The sequence below is a fragment of the Cornus florida genome, unplaced genomic scaffold, assembly GCF_030987335.1.
Source record: "Cornus florida cultivar Cherokee Brave unplaced genomic scaffold, ASM3098733v1 CherokeeBrave_3.0.0_Hap2_Chr08, whole genome shotgun sequence".
NCBI classification, from domain to species: Eukaryota; Viridiplantae; Streptophyta; class Magnoliopsida; order Cornales; family Cornaceae; genus Cornus; species Cornus florida.
Window position 1 is genome coordinate 42501567 of NW_026775578.1, and position 11069 is coordinate 42512635.

At 32.2% G+C, this 11069-nt stretch overlaps 1 protein-coding gene across 2 annotated transcripts; it reads right to left on the reverse strand.

Annotated features, from left to right (window-relative positions):
• Nucleotides 1-688: 688 nt before the first annotated feature.
• LOC132271485 (linoleate 13S-lipoxygenase 2-1, chloroplastic-like) lies at nt 689-10420 on the reverse strand. Of its 2 annotated transcripts, none has more exons than XM_059772869.1 (9): nt 10060-10420; nt 7595-7863; nt 6054-6291; nt 4475-4789; nt 4229-4314; nt 3512-3622; nt 2793-3100; nt 2409-2675; nt 689-1557 (listed from the first exon to the last, which is right to left on the reverse strand). In XM_059772869.1, the coding sequence occupies exons 1-9, from the start codon at nt 10364-10366 to the stop codon at nt 804-806; spliced, it is 2655 nt and encodes an 884-aa protein (XP_059628852.1). In that variant the 5' UTR covers nt 10367-10420; the 3' UTR covers nt 689-803. The 2 variants fall into 2 exon arrangements, with proteins under 2 accessions (XP_059628852.1, XP_059628853.1); XM_059772870.1 differs by having other exon boundaries at nt 7595-9607; nt 10060-10184.
• Between the last annotated feature and the right edge of the window lie 649 nt (nt 10421-11069).

Here is an 11069-nt window from a genome sequence, read left to right on the forward strand (position 1 = left end):
GTTCGGTTTGGTTCTATGGGTTTTTTTGTGCATCCCTAATATGCTCTACAAGTTGCACGCGAAAATACATACAAAATATAGTACGTAGGGAGGCGTGCTTCATGAGTCTTGGGATTGGTCTGAGCAAAGGTCCTAATGCGTTAGATTAATGTAAACAAAAACATAGTACGTAATAAACCATTGAGTATATAAAAAAAAAAATTCTTGTTGAAGTATATTGAAATTACAATATGCCCCATTTTTATTTTTGTGAATATTAGGTTGATCTCTTTGGTTTGAATTTTTTTTTTTTGTTAAAATATAGCATTAATGGGATTTGTTATTTTACTATCACGGTCCTAAGTTATTAAAGGATTTATCTTCTTGAAGTATATTGAAATTACAATATGCCCCATTTTTACTTTTGTGAAAATTAGGTTGATCTCTTTGGTTTGAATTTTTTTTGTTAAAACGTAGCATTACTGAGATTTGTTGTTTTACCATCACGATCCGAAGTTATTAAAGGATTTTAGTTGATTTGATGGAGGGTTTTTCACTTTTTCGGTTGTTGAATATGATGGTAAAATCGACTGTCTAAGAGACTCCGGATACGTACCCTGGTATTCGGAACCATACTAAAAAAAAAAATAAAATAAAATAAAAAAACTGTTGAACAAACTTTTATAACTATTATTTGGAGTCAACCCCATTGATTTGAAACTTTATTCTCGTATTATTCAAGAAGAAACAAGCCAGCAATACATTATATGAGCCACAAGTTTCAAAACATAGTATCTCAACTCAGGTATAATACCATTCTATCTTCAAATTGAGATGCTATTAGGAACTCCCTTCCCTGTCACTCCAGAGTCCGAAAAAGGTTTCAGCAGCTCATATGGAACAACCCCAGCTCCACTTCTATTCCTCAAATTTGGGTCAATGTTCCTAGAATCAATAATCCCTTCAAGTTTCTTCAACTGCCCATTAAACCTCTCGAAGGCAGCCTTTATAAACGGTTCCTGGGCCCAGGCTGCCTCAGGTTCATCGCCAAGATACTCCTCGTCTGGAGAATGGGTGGACAACACATCCAAAATGGTCAGAACTGTTGAAGCTTGAACTTGGGAAGGGAACATCATCAACATAATAACCTCAGGCTTCTCCAAGAAAAACTTCCACATTTCTTCGGTTGGCTCTTCGGTAGGCATGTTCTTCCTAGCAATGGTAGGCCTATTGGGGAAATAGCCAGCATAGTCATACTGACCAAAGTTCACAGCTGCATGGTGACCGGACGGTACCCATATCATAGTGGTGAGAATTCCGATCAGATCTTGAGGGGTTTTGAGCTCCGGCCACCCTTCCTTTATGTCGCCATGGCCTACTGTTTTTATTTCTTTCCACCATGCTTGGAGCTCTTTGTCAGACTCTATTAGACTTGCGTTTGGGTAGTAGTAGTTGACATATTCAGTAACCCATTCTTTAATAGCATCCCAAAGGAGGAGACCGTCGTTGGCAAAAGGGTAATCTTCAATCGCCAACTTCAGGCCATGCGGCTGGCTTGGATCCTCCACAGCCAATCCCCTGATTAACACCAAAGTAACAAGGACATATTAGATTAGTATATTGGTTACTTGTATCTATTAATCATCATCTATTCTTATAGTTTAAGTTGTTAAAGACAGTGTAACTTTAATACTCCTTTCGTTCCAAAATAAGTGCTATTTTTGGAAATTTAAGAGTATCTCCAGCAGCCTGTTAAAACATACATATATCATTTTGTGTAAAATATAATGTTTAAATTTTTTTCATCTTACATAACTTTTTTAAACAGCCACATCAACATATTTCCATTGTTTTCCTTCCTCTTTCTCAATCAATTAACAAATTAGCCCTATATTAAGTAGGTTTGTACAAGTTATGTGAGGACACGTGATTGGTTATTATTGGTAGATAAATTTTTGCACAAAAGATATAAAATAATTGCTGGAGCTAAAGATAAGGTAGTTCAAAATTTTTGTGTAAATCTACTATGACACATTATATATATACAAAAAAATATATATATATATACACAATCACCGCAGATGCTCTAACTTTTTAAAAGAATGATTTTTATTATTTTTTTATTATATTAGTAGTGAATGAATTATCAAATTTATCCTTAATAGATTCATACTTAGTTTATTTTTATAGGTTCAATTCAAAAAGGTTAAATGAGTAATATTATTAAAAAAAATTAGTATTTTTACTTTTCAAATTAAACATTTATTTTGGGACAAATAAAAATAGAAAGTGGACACTTATTACGATTCAGGATCTTATCAGTTCTAGTATAAGATTTATCACCATCTACTCTAAAAGGTTAAGTTATTAGAAATGGTGTAAGATTTAGTAAAATTGTACTATGTTAAGCCTGGACATAAGTCATTTACCTGTTAATTAGGTCTGCTGGAAGTCCCTGCAAATCGAATCGCCATTGTGCCGCATAGGCAGCAGAGCAAAGTTCCATAGAATATTTGCCGGGTGAGAATGATGTCTCGATAATCCCACCTGCATTAATGAGGAAGTTTCGTGCCAAAGCATTGATCTCCATTGTGTACCGAAAATGAGGGTGTAACAGTCTATAAATAGGGTGCATTGCGCTAAGTTGGCGATTAGTTGCAATTACATAAGGCTCCACACAACAGTGAGTTCTTAGCCTGCAAAAGTGCACCAAGAAAGTTCCATAAGTTTATTTTCAATATCATATATATTATAATCTAATTTGATTAAATTTAATAACCAAGTGTTGTGTTGAACCATATAATAGTGCTTACCAGTGACTGACTAGCTGGTGAATACCAGAGTCATGAGCACAGACATGAGCCTTGGCTAGTCTCCAAAGCCAGGAGCCTGTGGCTGTCCAATCGGGCGTGAACACTTGCCTCCAATGAGGCTTGTCATCCGATGGTGGCCGAGTCAACTCAATGGCTAGCGGCCTCAACGTGCCGTCTGGGGTGAGGAAGAACAATGTCCTTGATCCATAGAGTGTTGTGATCATGTTGTCCAGCTCCCTAACTTTGTTCACATATGGTAACAGCAGATCATGGTAATCTAGCATGAACAACCTCTTATTTTTCACAGCCTGCATATAAACCATCAATATTTGACAACTTAGAAATTCAAGTAGCAAATGTGTTTGCATGTAACCAAAATCTTACTATTTTAAAATTTCATGATAATAATCCAATTTCATTCCGTTTGACATTTACTAATGTTCACCAAATTGGCACTTGGATTTGGAATTGCTACTGATGACTTTAAACTAGATTTTTGGAAATCCCAAACCTAAAACACCAATTCAGTGCCTTCCAAACATAAAATAAAGTATAATTCATCATACTTTATCAAGGATTATGGTTTAGTGGTACTTGTTCACACCTAAATTAGAATGTCAATGTTCAAGTTCTGGCAACGACGAAGTGGATATGAGTTTCAAAAATATATAAGAGTAATGCTACCATGCTTGATTGGATTTTACAATATATATAGTTACCTCTTCAATGGTACAGAAGCCCCTGATCTCTCTCTCCACTATCTCCTTGGTGATTGCTGATTCAGCTGGGCCGTAGACATTGGGATCAAGCTTGCTCTTCAATGGCCATTCCTGCACAAATTTTTTGTGTTCTTTTATGTTGGCCTTTTTTCTCAATCTTTACCACAATATTGACATAAAAGCCCATTAAATAGGTAGATTCTACAAATCCCCCCAAACACAATAATTGTATACATTCATGTGGGTGTCAAATGATTTCATTTCTTTCTTCTTCCTTTTTCGGTAAGATTTCTTCTTCTTTTTCCTCTCATCCCTATTAAGGCTTTCAGCCTTTAAAGTCATTTAAAAATGTCATTAATTTGGTTTAGTTTCACATGAATTTGCCTATGAACACTATTATAAATTTTTTTTTTTTTTTTTTAAGTTTCATTAATCAGTTTTTTTTTTTTTTTTTCATTTTGAAAAGTATAATCGGTTCATCAATTTACTAAAATCATTTCCAAAAAGTTCAAAAAATAGAAAATTATAAACGCCAATTCTCTAATAATAATTTTTTTAAGTGCATTTTCAGAAGATGGTTTTTGAAACTTTTAATACATATTTTTAATTAAAAAAAAAAACATTTCACTTTGCAAAAAATAGAAATTATTCTCAGAAATAGAACCAAAAATACTAGTATTTCCTACTTATATATTTCTAGGAAGTTGTGTTTTGTACCGTGACCAACTGTATGGTATACGGATTGATACCAGCTAGAGTCTGTCGAGAAAACTCCTCATCTCTAAACCAAGAAAATTTGTCCCCTGCAATCCCAAGAAAATTAAGAGAGAGAGAGAGTGTGTTATATATTTTATATATATATATAGGAAAGATGATTGGCTCTCCAAAAGTTGAGAGCAGAACTTCTATCCCAATAGTGAAATCCACATGAGCCTAATATGATAATGTAAATATTGTGCTTACTCTCAATCATTTCTGGGGTCTCAAAGCGCAAGACACTTTGTCTGCTATCACTAATAAACTTGGCAATCCTGGGTATGACATCGAGAATCCCATTTTTACTAAGCGCAGGTACGTTAATCCCTTCATTGTACAATGAATCTATTTCTGTGAAGTATGCAAATGGAAGTTCTTTATCCACAAAATATGTCTCCAGGGCTGGCACAACTGCATGAAACGCCGAGTATACAGTCTTCGCTGAGAATGTTGCACTCTTCACGGCTGAAAATGCTTCATCCCTTGGCACATAAACGGAGCCTTTAGACTCAAATGATGAATCTGCATGCAATATTCACATAAATCAATACATATATATAGGGCTTGTCTGGTACGTACAAGTTTGTTTCTGGCGTTTTGTTATTGTAGAGTATTTTGAATAAAAATCCAAAATACGTTTAATAACGTACATTTGTTGCAATATTTTTATAAACAAAAACAAAAAAACTTATTTTCTAAAGAAGTATTGCAAATTTGAAAAATATAATAACTAATTTTAAAATGTTATTTAAGAGTTTTTTTTTTTTAAAAAAATTATTGTTCATCACAGAACTAAATGTTATAGTGCAGAAACATATAAAAATATCAAATTAGTGTTTCGATTTTTGGACACTATTTACGAAATGTTTTGACACTGTCAAAAACAAAAAAGTTTTTACTAAACTAAATTTTTTTCACTGTTTACTACTACAGTATCTCACAGAAATAAAAAAATGTACCAAACATGCCCATAATAGCTGATAAACTTTGAAATAATTATATTGTATCAGTCATTACATGTAAAACAATAAAGTACTCAATCCTAGAGTCAGACACATTCTGATTATTGACACATTGTGATTATTGTTACTGTGGTAGTGATACAGAATCCTAGAGTCAAACACATTTGACCTTTTTTTTTTATTACTTTTTTTTTTTGAAGTTTGAAATTATGTCATGTCATTCACCAATAGCATAAATGTAATTGATGCATTTGATTTTATTGTCGAGAATTCTTGTCTCACATTGTATTAAGACGGGAATCAAAGGTTTATAGGAGCAGCTACATAATACTATTTAATAGTTTAAGTTTTTAGATAAAATTATATAAATTCGACTAGACTTGCTACAAATGGTATTAAAATGGGTTGGTATTAATAAACACGTGACATTTTAAACCAAAAATCATTTGATTGAAATCATACTCCCTCCATCCCAGTTTAAAAATTCACTTCAAAAACTGTAACTCATAAATTGTGAGTCATAATTTTTAATGTGAACTTCTAATATGGAAAAAAAGTAAGTATATCCTGATAGGAATAATATATCCTTTGCCTATATACATACACACATATATATGGATTGAAGGTTTTTTTTCCTTTTCTTTTTTTTTTAAGTCCAGTGATACTTTTACTTTTTGAAGTCGAAAGTTAAGTTCCAGTCTTTTTTTTTCGAAAAGAGTATGTGTTGTGTGTGAATTTCTTGCCAAAAAAAAAAAAAATGGAACCATTTGATTACTATTATTATTTGATGGGAAGAAGATTGCATGCTTTGTTAATTTTGAAACCTGTCTTGCAGCGTTCGCGGCCGGTTCTGCAACGCCTTGGGTATGGATGCCCTTTTCCACCGAGTATCGGCCGAGCCAAGTCATCGCTGCTGTCGGGATCGCCGAGATCATTGTAGACATCGTAATCGTAGATCCTGTCTTCGCTCTCGCGCTCTCCTTGGCCATTACCACGGAGGTTTTCAAGCTCTTCCTCTCTTAGCCTCTTCAGCCCATCCGGTGTTTGGGATGGCAAGTATGACTGCAATTATATATATATTTATATATTCATGGAAACAACAAAAAGAATTGAGACACAGCTTTGTCACAACTGCCACCATTTTCTGATTTCATCATTTTGTCTAACTAAACAATCGCTCATTTTCTTATATAATCACACATGTATGTATTAACTCAAAATACAAAGAAAGAGAAACAAGAAAGAGTGAATTAATTATTTGTATTTTTACTTTTCAATGACAGGGACTTTTATGAAAATGCTCTGTTTTTTACATAACTATCTTTTCTAATTTTTTGAAAATAATTTTATATTTTTTAAGTTGTTCTTGAAAATTATTCTTAAATAATTGAATCAAGCCGGGCCTTAAAATTTTTTCTTCAATATTTTTTTTAAAACATTTTTAATGATTTATCTATTATAAATGTTTTAAAACACTAAATAAAACAAAATTTTGACTTATAATAAATAAATAAATAATAAAAGAAGAGAATTTATGTAAAATAAATATCATTAATCTAAAAAAACAATGATGGTGGTGGTGGTCAGAGATATGATCCTGAATACTCCATTAGGAATATTTCCACGTGACCACAACGAAATGGATTTAGGAAAAAAAAAATGGTCCCATCAATCCATTGTTAGGGTTTAGTATAGTAAGCTTCATTTACAAATGTCACAAAAATCAATTGGTGCAATAATGCTATACAGGGTCACAGGCCTAGTCGATTAAGGGACAATTTTTGTGGAACCCTTACTATGTGATGACGGATCAATTGATGTGATTCATCATAATTCGATTATCTAACGAATTATTGAATTTAAATCATTAATGATATACTGAATTAAACCTTCCATTCATATTGAATGATATGATTTTGAGAGCGTTTTTTCATTGGATGTATTGAATGAATATCATTTTTCAACAAATTAATTAATCAAACTATTGCCTTTTATAATTTTGTTGCCGGACAATGCTTTTTCTTTTTAAGAAAATTTAAGGAATTTAAAGAGTAAAATATAAAATAAAGAGATAATTTTATAAACCAAAAAATTTAGGGGCATTATATATATATATATATATATATATATATATATATATATATATATTAATTAAAGGGTAAGCTCATTATATAATTTTTTTCATATATATGTAAAAATAAAAAATAAATAAAAAAATTAACACATACATTATACATGGCGGGGCCAGGCCCACGTCCCCCCGGGGTCTTTCATTGGCTCCGTCCATGTGTGTGCGCGCTAATATATATATATATATTAGCAGAAGATATTACTTTATGTGTGTGTGGTTAGAAAATGGTCTCACCTTAGTGGAGAAGAAGATCCTTTTATCGGAACTATCAGACGTTGGCTGAACGTAGGAATTGCATGTGATGTGAACAGGGCCATTTAAGAAACCAGTAAGTTCTATGTTCTTGAGATACATCTCCCTGCTGTGTTCATTTTGTACAAACACTGCACCAATTTCTCCAAAGTCTCCTGGAACTGAAAAATTAGTCTCATACTTCACTTCATCAACATCATCGCTGGCCCGTCTAACATGCACCTTGATCGGAGGCTTCTCCAGTCCCGTCTCTTCAAAACAATAAATGATCGGAAACAAATATTAGTTTCGGGTAGGGTTTGGTTTAGTTTTTTTATAATAGTTTTGTTAGTATTTTTCTTTATGAAAATGGAAAATCAAAAGAACATAAAAGAAAATGATTGTTTTAAGATAACTATTCTTTATATTTTTCTGAAAATATTTTTCTATTTTTTCAGTTATTGATATCTGTTTTTAAAAAATTAAATCAAATAGATCCTTACTTTTGAGCTTGGTTTTCGAAAATCAAAGAAATAAAAAATCTCTTAGGACCTGTTTGGTACGAGTTTTGTTTTTGGTGCTTTTGTTTTTATCAAGTACTGTAACAGTGAATAGTAGAAAAAACACATTTGGTAAAAACTATTTTGTATAGTGTCGAAACGTTTCGTAAATAGTGACCAAAAGTTGAAACACCAATTTGGTATTTTTACATATTTTCGCACTATAGTAATGAACAGTAACCAAAAAAATTGAAAAACTCCAAAATTAGCTTTCTAAACTAGCCATTATATATATTTTTTTAACTTGCAACACTTATCTACCAAAAATGTTTTTATATTTTTACTTTCAAAAATTTTTGCAATAAATAGACATTACCAAATACGTTTCCGATTACTATTCAAAACACTATACAATACAAAACTTGTTTTGTTTCGGGGTAAAACAAAATACAAAAACAAAACGCTTACCAAATAAACCCTTAGCTAAATTAAAAGAAAATAAGATGTACCTTCTTTATCTATACACTACACTGTATATATATGTGTGTGTGTGTGTGTGTGTGTGGTGTACTCTTCAATTTAGTCATTGTCAACTTTCATTTTCACCATTTTGGTTAATGTTAAAATTAGGGGGTAAATATTTTCAACACAATGACCTTTAGGTTTTTCTTTTTTCTGGATTGATATAAAAATTTAATAGAGATGGCTTAATTTACCACTTTCTATATATTCGATCAGTGTATCAATCAAATTTTGACTTGTAATGAACAAAAACAAAAATCAGAAAGCTAGTGACATTTAATAGTAGTCACACACCGTGAATGTCTCGTCCCTATATGGACCACACCCTCTCATTTGAAAGCTAAAGGGGTGACACTAAGCTAGCTCATGAAAAATGTCATGACCCAATTGCTACGATTGATGGAATCTTACTCCATCAATGGAGAAACTTCATAATAAGCTAACTAATCGAAAGAGAATTACTATTATGTTGTGCTTAAGAGCATCAAATTAGTGCTTTAAATTTGGAATTAAAAGAAATTTAACTTCAAATTTTAACTAAAATTCTTTTAATTTCAAATTCATATCACCGATTCTGTACTCCCAAACATAGCATTAGCATACTCTTTTTCTGCATATTCCCTGTGGATTTTACACTACTGAAACATTTGTTAAAATTTGAAAAATTCGTTCACTATAATTACCACAGCTGATCAAATAATTTGAAATTATTGTTTTTGGTTTTTAGCAACACATGAAAATACACACACACCACACTGTCCCAGCTTAGGAAGGAGAGAGCTCATAACACCTCTAAAAATTATTAGCCATCATATAGAAGTATATTACTGTTTTTTTTCTTTTATTTTCGTAATTGATAGAACCATATTCTCCTCTCTTTTTTTTTTTATTTCCTTTTGTTTTTATTTTTTTGATAACCATGAACCATATATGATATCTATATAGCACCCAATTAAGACTTTGGCAAGTCTCAGCTGAGTGTAATAATTTGGATCTGTAGAAACAAAAAAATTGTAGTTAGATATGTTGAAAAAACATAAACAATTCTAGAAAAAATGCAGGAACGTAAGAACTTTATGGGATTTTTGTTTGGAATTTTCATTATTGAGAACAAGAAAAGATAAAAAGTAGAAAAATATCTAAAAAATGTTCTATAAACGACCCAATTTTAGAGAGTAAATTTAATTTTTTTCTTTCTCAAACTAAGAATAATTTGATGCGTTCAAGAGAAAACCAAAAGCAAAGACCAGTCCTCGCAATCTTTTGAACAAGATTCGAAATCTGATAAAAGAACTTAAACGAAAAACAAAGATTTTGTTTTTTTTTTTTAATAATCAGGGTGTCAAAAACTAGTCAACGGACCTGTGTAAGACGCCCCCACCACGAATCCGATAAGACAAAGATAATAGTTGTGTTACTCTAATAAAAGAAACTAAAAATGCTTACTATGATCGACCACAGAGCTAACAAGCTCCAAGGTGAAAGTGTGACCAATCAAATCAGCCAAGAAAGTTGCACTCCGTTGGGCGGTAACAACAGCTTTAACGGCAATGGACTTCTCAGTAGCACTTGTTGTCACGGCCTTAATGTTGCCTGGAACATAGCTGACACGAAAGTTCTTTTGGGTTCTACGGCAATCCGGCTTCGGCGGGAGGGAAGAAGAAACGGTTTGGTTGCCGGAGAGGAAGGGTTTGTGCCATAATGGGCATAGAGACTGGCTTGAACGGTGGACTACTGGTGTTTTCAACATCATTTTTTTGGCTCGAGTAGTAGACTACTGTTGCTACTGGGCTAAGATATGTCACTTGTTGAGGCCAAGCTGTCCTTATATAGATGAGAGATGAGAGAGAGGGAGAGAGAGAGAGAGAGAGAGAGAGAGAGGGCCATGAATATGCTCCATTAGATAAATTCATTTCAGGCACGTGAAAATTGCATACAAATATAAATATACAATTGGGTTGGGCAAACTTAATAATTATCTTCTTCAAGTTTGTTGAAATTACAAGATTCTCTTTTTTTATTTTTTATTTTTTTAGACTGATCTGTTTTGTCATAAATTTTTGTTACATCATAGCATTATGGGACTCGTCGTTTTACTATCATGGTCCTAAGTTATAACAATACTTTTGATAAAATTTAAAATTAAAATTGGCTTTACAAGGGCATAGTTGATATTATGAAATTTTAAACTATGGACCTTTGCAAAAAAAAAAAAAAAATCGCTGATGGCCACTGATAGAGAGAGAAATCTGTTAGAAAACATGCTGAAAAAAAAAATTAAATAAATAAATAAAAATAGTGTAATTATAAAAAAATCTCAAGATATCCTCTTGATGCTATAATATTAGACTCAACTTGTAAAATTCTTTCGACCAATTATTGAATCAGTTAAAGACATAACGTTAATTCAATTCGATTTTTAACTCTGTGTTTTGTTAAACTTAAAATTATGGTGT